General features: G+C 47.0%; 1 protein-coding gene across 1 annotated transcript in view; it reads right to left on the bottom strand.

The window, feature by feature from the left end:
- Window positions 1–2,140: 2,140 nt before the first annotated feature.
- Window positions 2,141–24,424, bottom strand: part of crip2 (cysteine-rich protein 2) — a 55,522-nt gene continuing 33,238 nt past the window's right edge. Inside the window, exons 3-8 of the mRNA XM_064927721.1 lie at window positions 8,808–8,865; window positions 6,550–6,684; window positions 6,013–6,081; window positions 5,726–5,820; window positions 5,335–5,392; window positions 2,141–5,097 (exon numbers count right to left, since the gene is read on the bottom strand). Of these exons, the coding sequence (XP_064783793.1) occupies window positions 5,030–5,097; window positions 5,335–5,392; window positions 5,726–5,820; window positions 6,013–6,081; window positions 6,550–6,684; window positions 8,808–8,865 (483 nt within the window). The 3' untranslated portion in view covers window positions 2,141–5,029. The remainder of the gene's footprint in view (window positions 5,098–5,334; window positions 5,393–5,725; window positions 5,821–6,012; window positions 6,082–6,549; window positions 6,685–8,807; window positions 8,866–24,424) is intronic.

Genomic DNA, 24,424 nt, shown 5'->3' with positions numbered 1-24,424 from the left:
AGCTGGGGAGTCCACTGCCCTGATGGGAGCTGGGGGGAGTCCACTGCCCTGAGGGGAGCTGGGGGGAGTCCACTGCCCTGAGGGGAGCTGGGGGAGTCCACTGCCCTGAGGGGAGCTGGGGGGAGTCCACTGCCCTGAGGGGAGCTGGGGGGAGTCCACTGCCCTGAGGGGAGCTGGAGGGAGTCCACTGCCCTGAGGGGAGCTGGGGGGAGTCCACTGCCCTGAGGGAAGCTGGGGGGAGTCCACTGCCCTGAGGGGAGCTGGGGGGAGTCCCCTGCCTTCACACAAGGAGCTAGGTCTGGGCCTGGGTACATCTTGAGGGACTGCTACCTGAGGTACTGTGTGTGTGTGTGTTTTTTTAACTTAAAGGCATTATGACTGTAAATCATCAGAACCAGCCTACGCATACTAAAGAAGTCAGTAAACCTTACAAACAATAGCAGGCAGTAGCACGCAGTAAACAGAATAACTGTTCATACCATCACACAGGAGGTTGGTGGCACCTTAATTGGGGAGAACAGGCTTGTGGTAATGGCTGGAGTGGAATATGCGGGATGGAATTTAAGACAAACACATGGTTTACAGGTGTTCAATACAATTCCATTTGCTCCGTTCCGGCCACTATTATGAGCAGTCCTCCCCTCAGCAGCCTCCACTGCCCCACTACACATGCATAACATGCCCATAGCATCCAAGCCTTTGTTGACAGACAGAAGCTGATTCCTGGGGTAATGGAAGTAATGTTGTGTGTGTGTGTGTATTGTGACATTCACACAACAAACATCCCACACAACCAGAGCAGAATAAGGTCCAAATAAATCCTAATGGTATGTAATATGAAGAAGCAGGTTTGACCTGATTGTTCATAGGTTTATGAAGAGTTGATCTCAGCTCAGACTACAGGGTGGGGTTGGTCAAAGGTTATCATGAGTTACATGGTCTGTTCTGTTGTATTGACTGTGTGTGTATGTGTACCTTGTCTCCATACACGGTGTGGGCAGGGCACGAGCAACTATTAATAAGTAATCACTCTAACCCCTGATTGTTTTCCATTCATACCCAGTTGTGTGTTGATGTGTGAAGGTGTGCGCACGCATGTCTCTGTGTGTTCCTTGAAATATTTGACTCTGCCCAGCCTAGCATGCAATAGTTTACTTTAAAACGAATGACAGATGATCTCATGAAACAGCGTAGCGAACCTCCGTGACATGTGTTTATTGTAAGGAGAGATCACCTTGGTAATATACGAGGACGTAACACACTTGCAGTTTCCAAAAAGGCACATGAAAAATTGTGGCCCTGATGAGACAAAAATGTAACTCTTTGGCTTGAATGCAAAGCGCTATCACCAGGCACAGCGCATCACCCTGCTAACACCATCCCTACCGTGAAGCATGGGGGTGGCAGCAACATGTTATGGGGAGGCTTTTCAGTGGCAGGGATACAGGATAGAGGATAGAGGGAACAAGGAGCCAAAGTACAGGCAAATCCCTGAAGAGAACCTGCTTCAGAGTGCAAACGACCTTAGACTGGGTTGAAGATTTACATTCCAACAGGACAATGACCCCAACCACATAGCCAAAACAATGCTGGAATTGCTTCCGAACAAGATTGTGAAAGTCATTGATTGGCACAGCCAAAGCCCAGACTTGTATCCCATTGAAAATCTGTGAAAAGACGAAGATAGCCGTTCACCACTCCTCATCTAACTTAACAGCGCTTGAGAAAATCTGCAAGGAAGAATGGGAGAAAATCCCCAAATCCAGATGTGCAAAGCTGATACAGACACACCCAAGATGAATCAAAGCTGTTATCGCCGCCCAAGGTCCTTCTACAAAGTACTGAATCAGCGGTGTGAATACTTATGTAAATGGAATTATGTATTTCATCTTCAATACATTTCTGAAAACATGTTTTCACTTTGTCATTATGGGGTATTGTGTGTAGATGGAAGAAAAAAATACATATTTATTTAATTTTGAATTGAGGCTGTAACACAACAACTTATAAATCAAGGGATATAAATCAAGGGGTATGAATGAATACATTCTGAAGGCACTGTAAATGTAAAGATGTACAGTATATTTATATTCCCCCCCCCCCCCCCCCCACACACACACAAACCACAGGAGATCAGATCAACAGTATATATAGAAAGTTTAATTAAGGGATTAAGAAGATTGAAGCAGCAGGACTGAAGTGCAGCCATTTTATTTCTCTACAAACAGTGACTCCTGAAGTGTTTTAATCAAGACTTACTACACAAAACAGTTCATAACAGATCATTATATAATCAAATCATCACAACAGTCCTAATACTAAAGCACATTCTAACATAATGCTTTGCCTGCAGTGTTTCAGTTACTATGTGTTCGTCCCAAAAATGGCATCCTATTCCCTACATAGTGCAATACTTTTGACGGGAGCCCTGTTCAAAATTTGTGCACTAAACAGGGAACAGGGTGTGATTTCAGATGCACCTGTGTTTCTATTGGCTACCTCCTACTAAGGTATAATACTTCAGTTAGCTCATAGAAATCTCAGGTAGAAATACATCAGGGTTTCTTACTACAGTAACATTCTGACCATATCGAATTGTACAGCTTACCGATGGTCATCACTCTATATCCTACAAGTTCATGTTGCCCCAGCTTCTTTTCCTTCCTTCATTCATTTGTCCCATAGCCGTAGTACAATGCACTTTCCTTATGCAATTTTACTGTTATAGTCTTCTTATTCTTAACAAATGAATAAACACATCCTGTTTATTTCAAACCCATTTCAAATGATTTCCATGTCTGGAACCCAATGCAGTACTGTGCATAAACAATCTACTGTACCATGTCAACCCAGTGACAGGACCCTCAAAATAGCCTGGTTCCAGATGCGTATGTGCTGTGTGGATACTATGGTATCCATTGATGTGCAATGACCATAGGCAAAACAGTACAAACAGATCAAGAACCTGGCTACCCTTATTGACCCACAACCCTAAAATACCATCTTTTAAAATGATCCAGACTCTTTCTGGAACTTAAACCCCAGATACTTTTTTTTATATCATCCATTTGATTAGGAATGTAGTCGGGCGGCCAAAACTGTATAAATCTAGGTCTTAACCCATAAATCCAGCAGGAGGGATTTAAAGTGGTGCTCCTGTCCTGAAACAGCACCACCTGCACCTGCCGCCAGACTACTCCCTCTCTCCCAGGTACACCTGAATGCCTGTCAGCATGTTACCATGACAGCGCAACACCTCCCCTAAAAACACCAATAATCACTACTCTGAGGAAATAGATTTGTTATGTTACAGACAGGGATCATATGACCTATTTCACCTGGTCTCGCCTCTAAACTACCCCTCAAAGGCTGCGTTAGGGGTACTTAAAATTAAATAAAAGGGAAATAAAAAAATGTTTTATTGCAGTTCTTAAAGTAACATTGTATATGGGGTTATAATGTGCTTATATCCACGCTCGTAAATATACATAAACATGACATAAACTAATCATGAACTCATAAAAGGTGAAGAACTTATGTTTCAGTGGGGAGAGAGAATGGTAGCTCCATACAGTAATATGAAGAACCCACTCAGGGTTAAATTGTGTTCCATGAATTATTTTTTCTTTTTGAAGCGTAAATAAAATATAATTTAATAAAGTGTTTGGGAAGCGTCAAGCTACACTATATATACAAAAGTATGTGGACACGCATTCAAATTAGTGGATGTGGCTATTTTAGCCACACCCATTGCTGACCGGTGTATACAATCGAGCACACAGCCATGCAGTCTCCATAGACAAATATTGGAGACCTCAGTGACTTTCAACGTGGCACCGTCATAGGATGCCACCTTTCCTACAAGTCAAATGGTCACATTTTTGCCCTGCTCGAGCTGCTCCAGTCAACTGTAAGTGCTGTTATTGTAAAGTGGAAACGTTGAGGAGCAACAAGCGGTAGGTCACACAAGTTCACAGAACAGGACTGCCGAAAGCTGAAGCGTGTAAAAATAGTCTGTCCTCATTTTCAACACTCACTACTGAGTTCCAAACTGCCTCTGGAAGCAACGTCAGCACAATAACTGTTCGTCAGGAGCTTCATGAAATGGGTTTCCATCGCAGAGCAGCTGCACACAAGCCTAAGATCACCATGTGCAATGCCAAGCATCAGCTGGAGTGGTGTAAAGCTCGCCGCCATTGGGCTCTGGAGCAGTGGAAATGCGTTTTCTGGAGTGATGAATCATGCTTTACCATCTTGCAGTCCCAACGGACGAATGCCAGGAGAAAGCTACCTGCCCCAATGTTTTTGATGATTCGGGCTAGGCCCCTTAGTTTCAGTGAAGGGAAATCTTAACGCTACAGCATACTATAACATTCATTGCATACGATTCTGTGCTTCCAACATTGAGGCAACAGTTTGGGGAAGGCCCTTGCCTGTTTCAGCATGACAATGCCCCCCGTGCACAAAGCGAGGTCCGTACAGAAATGGTTTGTCGAGGTCGGTGTAAAAGAACTTGACTGGCCTGCACAGAGTCCTGACCTCAACCCCATCAAACACCTTTGGGATGAATTGGAACACAGACTGCGAGCCAGGCCTAATCGCCCAACATCAGTTCCCGACCTCACTAATACTTTTGTGGCTGAATGGGAGCAAGTCCCTGCAGCAATGTTCCAACATCTAGTGGAAAGCTAGAGGAGGGACCAACTCCATATTAATGCCCATGATTTTGGAATCGACGAACAGGTGTCCACATACTTTTGGTCAGTGTATATGTATATTAGTGTATATATATTAGTGTATATTAGAGGACTGCAGTGCTAGGAGGCTGAGGTGGGCTGGGCCAAGTGGTGAAATATTTGGGGTCAGGGGTTAAATGGGAGGAGCTGGAAGAGAGGCCTTGGGTCTCTCAGGGCTGCTTATAGAAGGAGCTATAGGGGCTAAAGCCTAGTGTTAATAATACTGTGTTGGATTGTGGTATTAGTATTGGAGAGCTTAGGTTGAGGCTGGGGACGGGACAGACCGCAGTAGCTCAGGGCTGGGCCTCTGTGCTGACCTCCTTCTCATAGATGTAGCTGCCAACACCTCCAGTGTTCACTCCTGGAGACACAAGAACACCACAGACAAACAGGCATCAGTATCAAATGCTGAAAATGTGTTACAGTATAACAAATCACTTATTTTCTTTTGGTGGTTTTGCATCACTTTTATGTAGGAAGTGCAATATAAGTAGTTTCTTTTAACAGCTATAACACCCAGCATAGGCTATTGTTAAAGTATAGCTAATATTTATGGACAACAGCACTACCTAGTGGTTGAGTAAAGACAAGCGCCTACCTTTGGGTCCAAAGAGACAAGCATAGCATGGCTTGTGGCAGTATGGCTGGCCATTATGCTGTTATAACACAAAAGACACTGTATGAAAATGTGCAATCATACCATGTATTCATTCAGAACATCCTAATTATGACGCATTTATGCCATTCAGGTGCATTCAAGAAAACCGGCTTGAGCAAGGTGCTGTGTAGACTCCCTAATCTTGATAACATAATGAGCAGTTATTTAGGATCCAAGATGATTCGTAGTTCAGTGATTCTGTGTTGTGCCTTGCTCAGACGGATTCCCTTGAACAATGATTGTTTTTTTGCAGCTGGCCCCTTCCTGTTTAAATTTCCTGCCTCTTTCACACCCCTCCTCATCCCTTTCTCCCTCTCCTCATCTCTCCTACCTCTGCGTGGCTGCCGGCGGCCAGGGTCTTGCTGCACCTCTCACAGCGGAGACAGGGCCGATGCCAGTCCTTCCCCAGGGACGTCACCTTCTCAGCTGCCATACACACACACAATAACTTAGAAATCAATGACCTCAGCGGCAGGTGTGTCGGAAATGCTCAAATGTCATTCAAAAGGAAAAGACACACAGGAGGACACGTCACCATGGCAACTGCACGACAGGTCCAGTTGTAATCTAACACCTAACAGTTTATTCTGAGCCTGGTATTGTTCCATGGCTACTTACCAAAGTAGACCTTCTTGCTGCACTTGGGACACAGGTTGGCCTCACCAGAGAAGGTGGTGATGCTGGAAGCTGTAAAGAAACAGAAGAGTCAGAAAGAGAGTTCACCAGCAGATATCTGCACACACACACACACACACACACACACACACACACACACACACACACACACACACACACACACACACACACACACACACACACACACACACACACACACACACACACACACACACACACACACACACACACACACACACACACACTAGTATAGCCTCTGGTCTGCAACTGTGGGAAAACACAGTGTGAACAGCTTGAGAAAGTCCACTGGGACCATCCCTGGTGTGAGCCTGGCCTGTATAGTAGGTCTCATCACTGAGTCAGCAGGAAGACCAAGTCTACTTCCCCTTTCTATCAAACTCAGATCTGTAGGCAGCTACTTTCACTATTTCACAACTTTTCCCATGTCTTCAGTTACATATGTGGACACATACACATGCATGCGCGAAATAACGTGCACACACACACACTAGCATGTACCTTTGACAGGTGCCCTGGGTGCAAACACTTTCTTCTCCTCAGCAGGCTTGGGGGGGGCGTTCAAGTCAGTGGAGGCTAGGTTATTGCTGACGGGGGCTTCATACACATAGGACCCTGCTCCGCCAATGTTCACACCTTCAGTGGTCATAGGGTAGAGAGAAGTCTGAGTTTAGATTTAGACCAGTTTGGACACACCTACTAATTCAAGGGTTTTTCTTTATTTTGTACTATTTTCTAAATGGTAAAATAATAGTGAAGACATCAAAACTATGAAAAAATATACAGATAGAATCATGTCGTAACCAAAAAAAGTGATAAACAAATCAAAATATTATTTATATTTGAGGTTCTTCAAAGTAGCCACCCTTTGCCTTGATGACAGCTTTACACAAGCTTGGCATTCTCTCAACCAGCTTCATGAGGTAGTCATTTACAGCCAGCAATTACAGCCTTGCAGACCTTTGGCATTTTAGTTGTCAATGTGTTGAGGTAATCTGAAGAGATTTCACCCCATGCTTCCTGAAGCACCTCCCACAAGTTGGATTGGCTTGATAGGCACTTCTTAGGTACCATAAAGGTCAAGCTGCTCCCACAACAGCTCAATAGGGTTGAGATCGGGTGACTGCTGGCCACTCCATTATAGACAGAATACCAGCTGACTGCTTCTTCCCTAAATAGTTATTGCATAGTTTGGAGCTGTGCTTTGGGTCATTGTCCTGTTGTAGGAGGAAATTGATTCCAATTAAGTGCCTTCCACAGGGTATGGTATGGTGTTACAAAATGGAGTGATAGCCTTCCTTCTTCAAGATCTCTTTTACCCTGTACAAATCTCCAACTTTACCACCACCAAAGCACCCCCAGACCATCACATTGTCTCCACCATGCTTGACATTTGGCGTCAAGCACTCTTCCAGTGTCTTTTCATTTTTTCTGCGTCTCACAACTGCTCTTCTTTGTGATCCGAACACCTCAAACTAATATTTGTCTGTCCATAACACATTTTTCCAATCTTCCCCTGTCCAGTGTCTGTGTTCTTTTGCCCATCTTAATCTTTTCATTTTATTGGCCAGTCTGAGATATGGCTTTTTCTTTGCAACTGCCTAGACGGCCAGCATCCCGGAGTTGCCTCTTCACTGTTGACATTGAGACTGGTGCTTTGCGGGTACTATTTAAAGAAGCTGCCAGTTGAGGACTTGTAAGGCGTCTGTTTCTAAAACTAGACACTCTAATATACTTGTCCTCTTGCTCATTTGTGCACTGGGGCCTCCCACTCCTCTTTCTATTCTGGTTAGAGCCAGTTTGCGCTGTTCTGTGAAGGGAGTAGTACAAAGCGTTGTACGAGATCTTCAGTTTCTTGGCAATTTCTCGCATGAAATAGCCTTCATTTCTCAGAACAAGAATAGACTGATGAGTTTCAGAAGAAAGTTCTTTGTTTCTGGCCATTTTGAGCCTGTAATCGAACCCACAAATGCTGATGCTCCAGATACTCAACTATTGTAAAGAAGGCCAGTTTTATTGCTTCTTTAAATCAGAACAACAGTTTTCAGCTGTGTTAACAATTTCAAAAGGGTTTTCTAATGATCGATTAGCCTTTGAAAATAATAAACTTGGATTAGCTAACACAACGTGCCATTGGAGCACAGGAGTGATGGTTGCTGATAATGGGCCTCTGTACGCCTACGTAGATAATCCATAATCCAGTCATTTACAACATTAACAATGTCTACACTGTATTTCTGATCAATTTGATGCTATTTTAATGGACAAACAATTAGCTATACTTTCAAAAACAAGGACATTTCTAAGTGACCCCAAACTTTTTAACAGTAGTGTAGAAGAGAACAGAAAACCAGCAGGCTCCAGACCTCGTAGGGAAGGATTTGAATACCCCTAACCACACAACTCTATTCACTACTTTTAACAACTTCCACTGAACATTTGACAAAAACACATTTACTTGAAGAACAGTGCAGATGCAAAGTTTGGTAACAGAATGACGGTTTGTGTTGTTTGTGCCGTCATTCTGTTACCAAACTTTGCGTCCGCACTTTTCTTCAAGTGTGTTTTTGGAAAGTTTTCAGTTGAAATTGTTAAAAGTTGTCCTTTGCAAAGTTTAACAAACTATACAACTCTATGCCCAACATTGTTTTTGGTATGACATACACTTTAAAGTGAAACATTTGAGCATCATTCTTTTACCATGGAATTGCCATCCTGATCTAATGTATGCCTTATGACAATAGTAAGATGTACTTCACCTTTTGGTCCAAAGAGGGCAGCATAGCATGGTTTGTGGCAGAAGGGCTTCCCATCATGCTGTAGACAGGGAATAAAGAGAAGAAGAATGACTGACGGTGAGTAAATGACATTTATAAGCCCAAACCTCACAAGACTGACAACCATAGCTTGGCAATTTCCATCTTCTAGCCAGACTCATGCATCTTTGGAAAAAAAGTTTATTGGATTGTGTGTGCGTGTGTGTAGGAGAGACAGAGAAAAAAAACACCACAGCCTCCTGAGAAAAAGAAAGGGAGAAAGAAAGTCAGTCAGGCTTGATCTCCATTTTCTAATGTGTCACAATGTCCCAGCCCAGGTATCAGTTGTGGTTGTAAACAGGAGACCAGTACTGTTTATTAATCAAACACCTCACATCAGGGTCCTATTCAGTAGGTGGAAGTCATTCGGAAACGTACTGAACATGACCCAGTATTAGGGTTGCAAAATGCTGGTAACTTTCCCTAAATTCCCAGGTTTCCCAGAAATCCTGGTTGGAGGATTCGGATTTCCTGTTTATTCCCTCATGATTCCAGGAGTTCTAAACAGGACCCCCCCCCCCACAGAGTTTTGCAACCCTACCCAGGATAGGTGAGCGAGTATGGGCCTTGTAGGATGACAGAGGTCAGTCGAAGGCTTAGAGATGGATCTGTTAGGACCCTATGTCCCTCCTAATGCATGCTGGGATGATGGTGGTCATGTAATAGTTGTCAGTGGTCATATCAAATGGTCATGTAACAGCATGGACAGGCAGCAGAGGGATCAGGGCCTGGGCCACAGAGAAGACATCCAGCCCAGAGCTCTTTCCTAACTAATCTTTCCGCCATTCCTCAATTTCTCTCCTTGCCACCTCGACAAATTGGATTGGAGAAAAAGGTCAAAAAAGGTCTCCTCCAATACAGTGAGTAGGACGGGAAGAGTGGATGAATTGAGATGCAGCCAAAGTGGACAGGCAGAGGGGGATGAAGGAGGCTATGGTACCAACGCCACAGCACAAGGCCACGTGCCAATGCCGACTGTGGGAACAAACTGCTTTAGTCGCACAATCCCTTCACACCCACGTGGCATCTTATTCCACTCAGAAACCCAGAGTAGAAAACAGCCTGTTTCTCTTCTCAACTATCTATAATGTATTACCCATGACAGGAAGTACATGTAGCGCTGTAACAGGAGCTTGAAACAGACAGGCAGATACAGTGTGTGTGTGTTAGACAGACACAGATCCGCAGGGGTTGTAACATCTATGGGGCCTATACAGTAAAAGTTCTGGAAATATTAGTCTCTCTCTTTCTGACTAATAGGCACTGATGAGTTTGTCAGGAGGGAAGGTCCAGCACACAGGGCTTCATTGTGTCCACTAGACAGCTCTGGTCCCCTCACAGTTCAGGTTGTATTTCCCTACAGCAGGACCAGTAGGACCTGAAAGATGGATTACCCAGCCTAGTGTGTGGTTATAATTCACTGCAGTATGAGTACCCTAAAGATGGATCAACTATCCCAGTCCAGAGCCCAGAGCCTAGTCCACTCACTTCCCAGACACAAAAAGGAGGAGACATTCGCCTTTCCAATTTTACACATCCATTTCTGCCTCATGCACCAATTAATGATGTTACTTCTGTAACGGTTTTCTTCCGTTGAAGGAGAGGAAGATCAAAATGCAGCGTGGTTAGTGTTCAACATGTTTATTAATAAGGCCAATAAATGTGAACACTACAAAATACAAAACAACAAATGTGAAAAAAACGAAACAGTCCTATCTGGTGCATAGACACAAAGACAGAAGACAACCACCCACAAAATACCCAAAGAACATGGCTGCATAAATATGGTTCCCAAGCAGAGACAACGATAAACACTTGCCTCTAATTGAGAACCTATCTAGGCAACCATAGACTTACATAATCACCTAGACTAGAACACCCCATAAACATACAAAACCCCTAGACCAGACAAAACACATAAATCCCCCATGTCACACCCTGACCTAACCAAAATAATACAGAAAACAAAGATAACTAAGGCCAGGGCATGACAGTACCCCCCCCCCAAGGTGTGGACTCTAGGCCGGAGCTCAGGACCGAGAGGTAGCTCAGGACCGAGAGGTAGCTCAGGCTGGTTGACTGACGGCTCTGGCAGATCCTGGCTGACTGACGGTTCTGGCAGATCCTGGCTGACTGGCGGCTACTTGCAGACTGGCGGCTCCTTGCAGACTAGCGGCTCCTTGCAGACTGGCGGCTCTGGAGGCTCCTTGCAGACTGGCGGCTCTGGCGGCTCCTTGCAGACTGGCGGCTCTGGCGGCTCCTTGCAGACTGGCGGCTCTGGCGGCTCCTTGCAGACTGGCGGCTCTGGCGGCTCCTTGCAGACTGGCGGCTCTGGCGGCTCCTTGCAGACTGGCGGCTCTGGCGGCTCCTTGCAGACTGGCGGCTCCTTGCAGACTGGCGGCTCCTTGCAGACTGGCGGCTCTGGCGGCTCCTTGCAGACTGGCGGCTCCTTGCAGACTGGTGGCTCCTTGCAGACTGGCGGCTCTGGCGGCTCCTTGCAGACTGGCGGCTCCTTGCAGACTGGCGGCTCTTTGCAGACTGGCGGCCCTGGCGGCTCCTTGCAGACTGGCGGCTCCTTGCAGACTGGCGGCTCCTTGCAGACTGGCGGCTCTGGCGGCTCCTTGCAGACTGGCGGCTCTGGCGGCTCCTTGCAGACTGGCGGCTCCTTGCAGACTGGCGGCTCTGGCGGCTCCTTGCAAACTGGCGGCTCTGGCGGCTCCTTGCAGACTGGCGGCTCCTTGCAGACTGGCGGCTCTGGCGGCTCCTTGCAGACTGGCGGCTCTGGCGGCTCCTTGCAGACTGGCGGCTCCTTGCAGACTGGCGGCTCTGGCGGCTCCTTGCAAACTGGCGGCTCTGGCGGCTCCTTGCAGACTGGCGGCTCCTTGCAGACTGGCGGCTCTGGCGGCTCCTTGCAGACTGGCGGCTCCTTGCAGACTGGCGGCTCTGGCGGCTCCTTGCAAACTGGCGGCTCTGGCGGCTCCTTGCAGACTGGCGGCTCCTTGCAGACTGGCGGCTCTTTGCAGACTGGCGGCTCTGGCGGCTCCTTGCAGACTGGCGGCTCCTTGCAGACTGGCGGCTCTGGCGGCTCCTTGCAAACTGGCGGCTCTGGCGGCTCCTTGCAGACTGGCGGCTCCTTGCAGACTGGCGGCTCTTTGCAGACTGGCGGCCCTGGCGGCTCCTTGCAGACTGGCGGCTCAGGACAGGCGGGAGACTCTAGCAACTCTGGACAGGCGGGAGACTCTAGCAACTCTGGACAGGCGGGAGACTCTAGCAACTCTGGACAGGCGGGAGACTCTAGCAACTCTGGACAGGCGGGAGACTCTAGCAACTCTGGACAGGCAGAAGACTCTAGCAGCTCTGGACAGGCAGGAGCACCTGTAGACAAAGGATGGAGAGAAAGCCTGGTGCGGGGGGCTGCCACTGGAGGGCTGGTGCGTAGAGGTGGCACTGGATGGATGGGACCGTGAAGGCATATTGGAGATCTTGAGAGCCGGGCTGGCACCATCCACCCTGGCTGGATCTTCACCCTAGCCCGGCAGATGTGGGGAGCTGGGATGTAGCGCACCGGGCTAAGCACGCGTACTGGGGACACCGTGCGTTCCACCGCATAACACGCTGCCTGACCAGTACAACGCCCGCCACTGGTAGCACGGCTAGGAGCACTGTAGCGCTGAGCTGGCACAGGACGTGCAGTGCTAGGGAGGTGCACAGGAGGCCTGGTGCGTGAGGCTGGCACAGTCTTAACCAGACGGCTAGCACACACCTCAGGACGAGTGCCGTGTAATACTGCGCCAAACCGACAGCTCTCTCTCTTCACTCTCCTCCAATTTTATCAACAACTCCTCGAATGTCTCATAATCTCCCCTCCATTCACTCTCCTCCAATTTGTCCAATAACTCCTCCACACTCTCAGACGCACACCTCAACTTCGACGACTGCTCTGATTCCATCCTTGGCTCCTCATAGTAAACAGGGGGAGTTGGCTCAGGTCTGACTCCTGACTCTGCCACACTCTCCCTGTGCCACCCCCCAAGACATTTTTGGGGCTGTCTCTCGGGCTTCCATCTGCGCCGCCGTGCTGCCTCCTCATACCAGCGTCTCTCCGCCTTCGCTGCCTCCAGCTCTTCTTTGGGGCGGCGATAATCTCCTGGCCGTGCCCTCCAGTCCCTCGACTTCTTGGCACTGACGGAAACATGGATCACCACAGATAACACTGCTACTCCTACTGCTCTCTCTTCGTCCGCCCACGTGTTCTCGCACACCCCGAGAGCTTCTGGTCAGCGGGGTGGTGGCACCGGGATCCTCATCTCTCCCAAGTGGTCATTCTCTCTTTCTCCCCTTACCCATCTGTCTATCGCCTCCTTTGAATTCCATGCTGTCACAGTTACCAGCCCTTTCAAGCTTAACATCCTTATCATTTATCGCCCTCCAGGTTCCCTCGGAGAGTTCATCAATGAGCTTGATGCCTCGATAAGCTCATTTCCTGAGGACGGCTCACCTCTCACAGTCCTGGGCAACTTTAACCTCTCCACGTCTACCTTTGACTCATTCCTCTCTGCCTCCTTCTTTCCACTCCTCTCCTCTTTTGACCTCACCCTCTCACCTTCCCCCCCTACTCACAAGGCAGGCAATACGCTCGACCTCATCTTTACTAGATGCTGTTCTTCCACTAACCTCATTGCAACTCCCCTCCAAGTCTCCGACCACTACCTTGTATCCTTTTCCCTCTCGCTCTCATCCAACACTTCCCACACTGCCCCTACTCGGATGGTATCGCGCCGTCCCAACCTTCGCTCTCTCTCCCCCGCTACTCTCTCCTCTTCCATCCTATCATCTCTTCCCTCTGCTCAAACCTTCTCCAACCTATCTCCTGATTCTGCCTCCTCAACCCTCCTCTCTTCCCTTTCTGAATCCTTTGACTCTCTATGTCCCCTATCCTCCAGGCCGGCTCGGTCCTCCCCTCCCGCTCCGTGGCTCGACGACTCATTGCGAGCTCACAGAACAGGGCTCCGGGCAGCCGAGCGGAAATGGAGGAAAACTCGTCTCCCTGCGGACCTGGCATCCTTTCACTCCCTCCTCTCTACATTTTCCTCCTCTGTCTCTGCTGCTAAAGCCACTTTCTACCACTCTAAATTCCAAGCATCTGCCTCTAACCCTAGGAAGCTCTTTGCCACCTTCTCCTCCCTCCTGAATCCTCCTCCCCCCCCTCCTCCCTCTCTGCAGATGACTTCGTCAACCATTTTGAAAAGAAGGTCGACGACATCCGATCCTCATTTGCTAAGTCAAACGACACCGCTGGTTCTGCTCACACTGCCCTACCCTGTGCTCTGACCTCTTTCTCCCCTCTCTCTCCAGATGAAATCTCGCTTCTTGTGACGGCCGGCCGCCCAACAACCTGCCCGCTTGACCCTATCCCCTCCTCTCTTCTCCAGACCATTTCCGGAGACCTTCTCCCTTACCTCACCTCGCTCATCAACTCATCCCTGACCGCTGGCTACGTCCCTTCCGTCTTCAAGAGAGCGAGAGTTGCACCCCTTCTGAAAAAACCTACACTCGATCCCTCCGATGTCAACAACTACAGACCAGTATCCCTTCTTTCTTTTCTCTCCAAAACTCTTGAACGTGCCGTCCTTGGCCAGCTCTCACGCTATCTCTCTCAGAATGACCTTCTTGATCCAAATCAGTCAGGTTTCAAGACTAGTCATTCAACTGAGACTGCTCTTCTCTGTATCACGGAGGCGCTCCGCACTGCTAAAGCTAACTCTCTTTCCTCTGCTCTCATCCTTCTAGACCTATCGGCTGCCTTCGATACTGTGAACCATCAGATCCTCCTCTCCACCCTCTCCGAGTTGGGCATCTCCGGCGCGGCCCACGCTTGGATTGCGTCCTACCTGACAGGTCGCTCCTACCAGGTGGCGTGGCGAGAATCTGTCTCCTCGCCACGCGCTCTCACCACTGGTGTCCCCCAGGGCTCTGTTCTAGGCCCTCTCCTATTCTCGCTATACACCAAGTCACTTGGCTCTGTCATAACCTCACATGGTCTCTCCTATCATTGCTATGCAGATGACACACAATTAATCTTCTCCTTTCCCCTTCTGATGACCAGGTGGCGAATCGCATCTCTGCATGTCTGGCAGACATATCAGTGTGGATGACGGATCACCACCTCAAGCTGAACCTCGGCAAGACGGAGCTGCTCTTCCTCCCGGGGAAGGACTGCCCGTTCCATGATCTCGCCATCACGGTTGACAACTCCATTGTGTCCTCCTCCCAGAGCGCTAAGAACCTTGGCGTGATCCTGGACAACACCCTGTCGTTCTCAACTAACATCAAGGCGGTGGCCCATTCCTGTAGGTTCATGCTCTACAACATCCGCAGAGTATGACCCTGCCTCACACAGGAAGCGGCGCAGGTCCTAATCCAGGCACTTGTCATCTCCCGTCTGGATTACTGCAACTCGCTGTTGGCTGGGCTCCCTGCCTGTGCCATTAAACCCCTACAACTCATCCAGAACGCCGCAGCCCGTCTGGTGTTCAACCTTCCCAAGTTCTCTCACGTCACCCCGCTCCTCCGCTCTCTCCACTGGCTTCCAGTTGAAGCTCGCATCCGCTACAAGACCATGGTGCTTGCCTACGGAGCTGTGAGGGGAACGGCACCGCAGTACCTCCAGGCTCTGATCAGGCCCTACACCCAAACAAGGGCACTGCGTTCATCCACCTCTGGCCTGCTCGCCTCCCTACCACTGAGGAAGTACAGTTCCCGCTCAGCCCAGTCAAAACTGTTCGCTGCTCTGGCCCCCCAATGGTGGAACAAACTCCCTCACGACGCCAGGACAGCGGAGTCAATCACCACCTTCCGGAGACACCTGAAACCCCACCTCTTTAAGGAATACCTAGGATAGGATAAAGTTATCCTTCTCACCCCCCCCTTAAATGATTTAGATGCACTATTGTAAAGTGGCTGTTCCACTGGATGTCATAAGGTGAATTCACCAATTTGTAAGTCGCTCTGGATAAGAGCGTCTGCCAAATGACTTAAATGTAATGTAAATGTCCTTTCCCGTCTAGGATCTCCTCCCAAGTCCATTTCTCTAAATAGTGCTGCCTCTCCTGCTACTGCTGCTGCTGCCTGTTACCACGCCGCTTGGTCCTATTGTGGTGGGTGGTTATGTAACGTTTTTCTTCCGTTGAAGGAGAGGAGGACCAAAATGCAGCGTGGTTAGTGTTCAACATGTTTAATAAGGACAATAAACGTGAACACTACAAAATACAAACAACAAATAGGAATAAAACGAAACAGTCCTATCTGGTGCATAGACACAAAGACAGAAGACAACCACCCACAAAATACCCAAAGAACATGGCTGCCTAAATATGGTTCCCAATCAGAGACAACGATAAACACCTGCCTCTAATTGAGAACCAATCTAGGCAACCATAGACTTACATAATCACCGAGACCAGAAAACACCCCATAAACATACAAACCCCTAGACCAGACAAAATACATAAATCCCCCATGTCACACCCTGGCCTAACCAAAATAATACAGAAAACAAAGATAACTAAGGCCAGGGCGTGACAACAACTGACCAGAGAAAGTGAAATATTCCTCTATATTATAAAAGACAAGCCGCTTATAATAACAACGCCAACTTATGGAAACACTTTGCTTCACTCATTAATTGCAGCTGCAGTGCTGGTTGTAGTGTGAGTGGAAATAGGGAGAATGCACACTTTATGGCTTATAAAAGTGCTGATCAAATTATTGACCGTGCTGAATAAGGGCTCACGAGTGGCACAGCCGTCTAAAGCTCTGCATCTCAGTGCTAGAGGCATAACTACAGACCCTGGTTCAATTCCAGGCTGTATCACAACCGATCGTGATTGGGAGTCCCATAGGGCAGCGCACAATTGGCCCAGCATCGTCCGGGTTTGGCCAGGGTAGGCCGCCATTGTAAATAATAATTTGTTCTTAACTGACTTGCCTAGTTAAAAAAAGGCCCCATGTTAACTGATGCGCCTCATGCAATGGAATGTATTTTAAGTAATGTCAGTTGAGTTGAATCAACAAACCACCACACGTGTTGATGGGTACACTTCCTGCTTTTACTTCCTCCTTTTGCTTCCTGCTTTGCTCCTATTAGTAGAATCACAATGGCCGCCAGTCCACCCATTATGCCATCATTGACATGAATTGAGACACCAGTTCTATTCATTCTATTTCTATGGCGGCACATGCAGTCAGGAGTGGAGGAGAAAATGACCGTGTTTCTTTTTTCACTATCCGAACGGTTATTACGGTGACTGCAATCATTTGGCTGGCCAACTACCGCCATCCAAAATCCATGACCGTCACAGCCCTAGTCTTTCCCTGACCCCGAATCTGATCTCAAACAGCCCCCTTCCTCGTGAGACACACACACACACACACCACCACCGCTCATCCTGCTCCCTCGGCCTTTGCGAGGTAAGACCCAGGCCCATTATCAACTGTATACCTGTATCAGGACCCATGGTGAGGGGAATTAGTACAAACATGATTTTGGAAGGTTCTCTGTGTGTCGTAACAGAGTTATGACCTCCTCCTTGGATAGAGCCAGGATGAAGGCTTGGCCTGTGTGTGTGTGCGCATAATGTGTACCATGGAGGCTTGCTAAAGGCTTCTGTATGCTACAGTTGGCTGGCGGCTAGCCGAACTCGCATACTCCCTTAAAAAAAGACCTTCACTTAAAAAAAAGAGAAAAAGATGCAACAGCCTGTTTGTCCATCTTGAGGCGCCGTAGCCAGTATACACTTCCACAAAATAGTCAGAATTAATCTAAGATATTGCAGTATTTCCCAAGTGAAAAAATGTGCGTGAAATCAAGTCGTCTCTCAAATTGCAAGAATCACTACTGTTGACCAATGAAGGGGCGTAGACTGAACTTCAACTTCAACTTCAGCCTGAACTGAACTTCAGCTTGCCTTGAAAAAAAGTATTAGTGTGCACGAACAGCTGAAAAAAACCTTACAGAAGACCAAAACAAACAAAAACATTACAATATGTCATAAAAAATGCACAAACTGTTCATTACGGTTTCGGATGGGAAGTATACTGATGACCTTATGACTCTGCCATCTGCCATCCATGGAGCCCCAGGGGGCAGTGGTGCCATCTCCCCCATCGTTATTCCCCTGTCCTCTGCTTATAGAGACCCTGACCTCTGCTGTACTGTGCCTGGGATCTCCTCACAGCACACGGACTACATTCCTTGTCTTTTCTTATAGGACACTACTAACCCCCCCCACTCCATCTCTGAACTATCCCTTCAGTTCCATGATGATGGGGTACAGACTTTTCCGACCCCAGCCATGCACTCACCATGGCAATGTAGCCTAGCCTAAGGCTGCTGGTTGGATTTGGGATGTGCTGTCAATGGAGAGGATGGACTAGAGTACATCTAATCATGTGTGTCTGATCTGCTGCCTGTCCATGGAGTGGAGGGCGGACAACAACAACCCAGGCCAGTATTGCCAACATCTACTAGTAGTCTGGTCCCAGATCTGTTTTTGCTGTATTGGAGTTGGTTAAAGCATGTTCCCAGGTCTGTTTGTGCTGTATTGGAGTTGGTTAAAGCCTGGTCCCAGATCTGTTTGTGCTGTATTGGAGTTGGTTAAAGCCTGGTCCCAGGTCTGTTTGTGCTGTATTGGAGTTGGTTAAAGCCTGGTCCCAGATCTGTTTGTGTTGTATTGGAGTTGGTTAAAGCCTGGTCCCAGATCTGTTTGTGTTGTATTGGAGTTGGTTAAAGCCTTGTCCCAGATCTGTTTGTGCTGTATTGGAGTTGGTTAAAGTCTGGTCCCAGATCTGTTTGTGCTGTATTGGAGTTGGTTAAAGCCTGGTTCCAGATATGTTTGTGCTGTATTGGAGTTGGTTAAAGCCTGGTCCCAGATCTGTTTGTGCTGTATTGGAGTTGGATAAAGCCTGGTCCCAGATCTGTTTGTGCTGTATTGGATTTGGTTATTGCGTGGTCCCAGATCTATTTACAGTATATTGTACAACCAGATCTGGGACCAGGCTTATCTACTGGGGTCTGGAGGGAAATTGTGGAGAGGACATGGAGAAAGAACATTTATATGATGTAATGATGAGAGAGAGATTAAACAACCCAGGCTAGGACTGCATCTAGTATCTACTGACGACTGGCTAGCGTCTGGTCTGAGCTGGGTGGGGAATAGCTCGTGTGATTTTGTGTCATATAAAGCTGCAGAATTCACATCCTCCTTTCCTTCCTGTTCTGTTCTGATCCAGACCAAGGGACAGGGCTGTTTCACACTGACATAACCAATATCAAATCAAATGTTATTTGTCACATACGCCGACTACCGTGAAATGCTTACTTACAAGCCCTTAACCAACAATGCAGTTCAAGAAAGTGTTAAGTAAAAAGTAACACAATAAAATTACATAACAATAACAAGGCTATATACAGGGGGTACTGGTACCCAGTCAATGTGCAGGGGTAATTTGAGATAATTTGTACAGGTAGGGGTAAAGTGACTATGCATAGATAATAAACAATGAGTAGCAGCTATGTAAAAACAAATGGGGTGGGGTGGTGGGTCAATGTAAATAATCCAGGTGGCCATTTGATTAATTGTTCAACAGTCTTATGGCTTGAGGGTAGAAGCTGTTAAGGAGCCTTTTGGACCTAGACTTGGTGCTCCGGTACCGCTTGCCGTGCTGTAGCAGCGAGAACAGTCTATGACTTGGGTGACTGGAGTCCTTTGACAATTTTTTTGGGCCTTCTTCTGACACTGCCTAGTATATATAAGTCCTGGATGGCAGGAAGCTTGGCTCCAGTGATGTATTGGGCCGTACACACTACCCTCTGTATCGCCTTACAGCCTTACAGTTGCCATACCAGGCGGTGATGCTCTCGATGGGCAGCTGTATAACCTTTTGAGGATCTGGGGACCCATGCCAAATGTTTTCAGTCTCCTGAGGGGGAAAAGGTGTCCTCTTCACAACTGTCTTGGTATGTTTGGACCGTGATAGTTTGTTGGTGATGTGGACACCAAGGAACTTGAAACTCTCAACCCACTCCACTACTGCCCCGTCGATGTTAATGGGGGTCTCATCGGCCTTCCTTTTCATTGTAGTCCATGAGCATCATGAGAATGGAAAATTATGTGGATATATTGAAGCAACATCTCAGGACATCAGTCAGGAAGTTAAAGCATGGTTGCAAATGGGTCTTCCAAATGGACAATGACTCCAAGCATACTTCCAAAGTTGTGGCAAAATGGCTTAAGGACAACAAAGTCAAGGTATGGGAGTGGCCATCACAAAGCCCTGACCTCATCCTATAGAAAATTTGTGGGCAGAACTGAAAAAAATGTGTACGAGCAAGGAGGCCTACAAACCTGACTCAGTTACACCAGCTCTGTCAGGAGCAATGGGCCAAAATTCACCCAACTTATTGTGGGAAGCTTTTGGAAGGCTACCCGAAACATTTGACCCAAGTTAAACAATTTAAAGGCAATGCTCCCAAATACTAATTGAGTGTATGTAAACTTCTGACCCACTGGGAATGTGATGAAAGAAATAAAAGCTGAAATAAATCAATCAATCATTCTCTCTATATTATTTCACATTCTTAAAATAAAGTGGTGATCCTAACTGACCTAAGACATGGAATTTTTTACTAGGATTGAATGTCAGGAATCGTGAAAAACTGAGTTTAAATGTATTTGGCAAAGGTGTATGTAAACTTCCGACTTCAACTGTAGATGACAACTCTCTTGGTAAATAATGAGGTCTACAGCTTATGGTAAGGCACTCTACCTCAGGCGAGCAACACTTACTTTATGAGACATTGCGCACCAGCAGTTATTGACAAATAGACACACACCATACCCTTCGCCTTACCAGACATAGCTGCTCTGTCCTGCCGATGCACGGAAAACCCAGCCAGCTCTATATTATCCGTGTCGTCATTCAGCCGCGACTCAGTGAAACATAAGATATTATAGTGTTTAACGTCCCGTTGGTAGGCCAGTCTCGATCATAGATCATCCAGTTTGTTTTCCAGTGATTGCGCGTTGGCCAATAGAACTGACCTTCTCCCTCTGTATCTCCGCCTTTTCTTCACGTGAATGGCAGGGATCTGGGCCTGGTCTCCGGAAAGCAGTATATTCTTTGCGTAGGACTCATTAAAAGAACATATCTTCGTCCAGTTCGAGGTCAGTAATCGCTGTTCTGATGTCCAGAAGCTCTTTTCGGTCATAAGAGACGGTAGCATCAACTTTATGTAAAAAATAAGTTACAAACTATGAGAAAAAAAATAACAAAATAGCACTGTTGTTAAGGAGCCCATAAAACGGCACCCATCCCCTCCGGCGCCATTATAAACTCCCAACGTCCCATTTTCAGGACCCTGCCTTTCAAAGATAATTCGTAAAAATCCAAATAATTTCACAGGTCTTCATTGTAAAGGGTTTAAACACCGTTGCCCATGCTTGTTCAATGAACCATAAACAATTAAATGAACATGCACCTGTGGAACGGTCGTTAAGACACTAACAGCTTACAGACGGTAGGCAATTATGGTCACAGTTATGAAAACGTAGAACACTAAAGAGGCCTTTCTACAGACTCTGAAAAACACCAAGAGAAAGATGCCCAGGGTCCCTGGTCATCTGGGTGAACATGCCATAGGCATGCTGCAAGGAGGCATGAGGGCTGCAGATGTGGCCAGGGCAATAAATTGCAATGTCCGTACTGTGAGACGCCTAAGACAGCGCGACAGGGAGACAGGATGGACAGCTGATCGTCCTTGCAGTGGCAGACCACGTGTAACAACACCTGCACAGGATTGGTACATCCAAACATCACACCTGTGAGACAGGCACAGGATGGCAACAACAACTGCCCGAGTTACACCGGGAACGCACAATCCCTCCATTAGTTCTCAGACTGTCCGCAATTGCTGAGATGCTGGACTGAGGGCTTGTAGGCCTGATGTAAGGCAGGTTCTCACCAGACATCACCGGCAACAACGTCGCCTATGGGCACAAACCCACCGTCGCTGGACCAGACAGGACTGGCAAAAAAGTGCTCTTCACTGACGAGCCGCGGTTTTGTCTCACCAGGGGTGATGGTCGGATTCGTGCTCATCGTCGAAGGAATGAGCGTTACACCGAGGCCTGTACTCTGGAGTGGGATCGATTTGGAGGTGGAAGGTCAGTCATGGCCTGGGGCAGTGTGTCACAGCATCAGACTGAGCTGGTTGTCATTGCAGGCAATCTCAACGCTGTGCATTACAGGGAAGACATCCTCCTCCCTCATGTGGTACCCTTCCTGCAGGCTCATCCTGACACAACCCTCCAGCATGACAATACCTTCAACCACACTGCTCGTTCTGTGCGTGATTTCCTGCAAGACAGGAATGTTAGTGTTCTGCCATGGCCAGCGAAGTGCCCGGATCTCAATCCCATTGAGCACATCTGGGACCAGTTAGATCAGAGGGTGAGGGCTAGGGCCATTCCCCTTAGAAATGTCTGGGAACTTGCAGGTGCCTTGGTGGAAGAGTTGGGTAACATCTCACAGCAAGAACTGGAAAAACTGGTTCAGTCCATGAGGAGGAGATGCACTGCAGTAAATGCAGATGGTGGCCACACCAGATACTGACTGTTACTTTTGACCTCCCACCTTTGTTCAGGGACACATTATTCAATTTCTGTTAGTCACATGTCTGCGGAACTTGTTCAGTTTATGTCTCAGTTGTTGAATCTTGTTATGTTCATTCAAATATTTATACATGTTAAGTTTGCTGAAAATAAACACATTTGGAAGTGAGAGGACGTTTCTTTTTTTGCTGAGTTTATTTGAGGGATGACTGAAGGGGATATTCAGTCTTCATGTACAGACAAGGTGGAAATAGAATGGTTGACTACGAGGTCATGAAAAAAGCTGCATGTACACCTCTCCTTCCTTTCTGTTCTGATCCATGCCCAGGGACCAGTGCTGAGTCATACTGAGTCATACTAAGAGTGTATGGAGGAGATATGAGAGGACTGGCGGTGATATATTGTATTCATTATAAAACACGGACATGGTGAAAATAGAATGGCTGACTCATTGAATGAAATAGAACAGTTTTATAATATATTGTACTGGTATTTCTATGGGCTGGCTGGCTAGGTCATGAAGTCACAGCTAACCTTCAGCAAGGACACAGGCAGCACATCTACAGAGTACAGCTGTAGGCTAAACTCTCGGCCTATAGAACGGTGATGGTAATGTCGTCTTGAGAGCTACTGATCTACAGTTAATGTCGGAAGTTCACATACACTTAGGTTGGAGTCATTAAAACTTGTTTTTCAACCACTCCACAAATTTCTTTGTAACAAACAATAGGTTTGGCAAGTCGGTTAGGACATCTACTCTATGCATGACAAGTAGTTTTTCCAACAATTGTTTACAGACAGATTATTTCACATCACAATTCCAGTGGGTGAGATGTTTACATACATTAAGTTGACTGTGCCTTTAAACAGCTTGGAAAATTCCAGAATATTATGTGGTGGCTTTAGAAGATTATGATAGGCTAATTTACATAATTAGAGTCAATTGGAGGTGTACCTGTGGATGTATTTCAAGGCCTACCTTCAAACTCAGTGCCTCTTTGCTTGACATCATGGGAAAATCAAAAGAAATCAGCCAAGACCTCAGAAAAAAAATTGTAGACCTCCACAAGTCTGGTTCATCCTTGGGAGCAATTTCCAAAAGCCTGAAGGTACCACGTTCATCTGTACAAACAATAGTACGCAAGTATAAACACCATGGAACCACACAGCCGTTATACCGCTCAGGAAGGAGACGCATTCTGCCTCCTAGAGATGAACGTACTTTGATGCGAAAAGTGCAAATCAATCCGAGAACAATAGCAAAGGACCTTGTAAAGATGGTGGAGGAAACAGGTACAGAAGTATCTATATCCAAAGTAAAACGAGTCTTTTCATTTTTTTTCACCTTTATTTAACCAGGTAGGCAAGTTGAGAACAAGTTCTCATTTACAATTGCGACCTGGCCAAGATAAAGCAAAGCAGTTCGACACATACAACGACACAGAGTTACACATGGAGTAAAACAAACATACAGTCAATAATACAGTATAAACAAGTCTATATACGATGTGAGCAAAAGAGGTGAGATAAGGGAGGTAAAGGCAAAAAAAGGCCATGGTGGCAAATTAAATACAATATAGCAAGTAAAACACTGGAATGGTAGATTTGCAGTGGAAGAATGTACAAAGTAGATAATGGGGTGCAAAGGAGCAAAATAAATAAATAAATAAAATAAATACAGTAGGGAAATAGGTTAGTTTTACTTGTATTTAAGAGCAATTGGAGGCCACGGAAGGAGAGTTGTAAGGCATTGAAGCTTGCCTGGAGGGTTGTTAACACAGTGTCCAAAGAAGGGCCAGAAGTATACAGAATGGTGTCATCTGCGTAGAGGTGGATCAGAGACCTGGATAGTAGGACAGAACTCTGCAGGCTTTGCAGTAGATTGCAACA

Source organism: Oncorhynchus masou, chromosome 21, assembly GCF_036934945.1.
Source record: "Oncorhynchus masou masou isolate Uvic2021 chromosome 21, UVic_Omas_1.1, whole genome shotgun sequence".
NCBI classification, from domain to species: Eukaryota; Metazoa; Chordata; class Actinopteri; order Salmoniformes; family Salmonidae; genus Oncorhynchus; species Oncorhynchus masou.
Note: the sequence above shows the minus strand (reverse complement) of the source record. Positions and strands in the feature narration are given on the sequence as shown.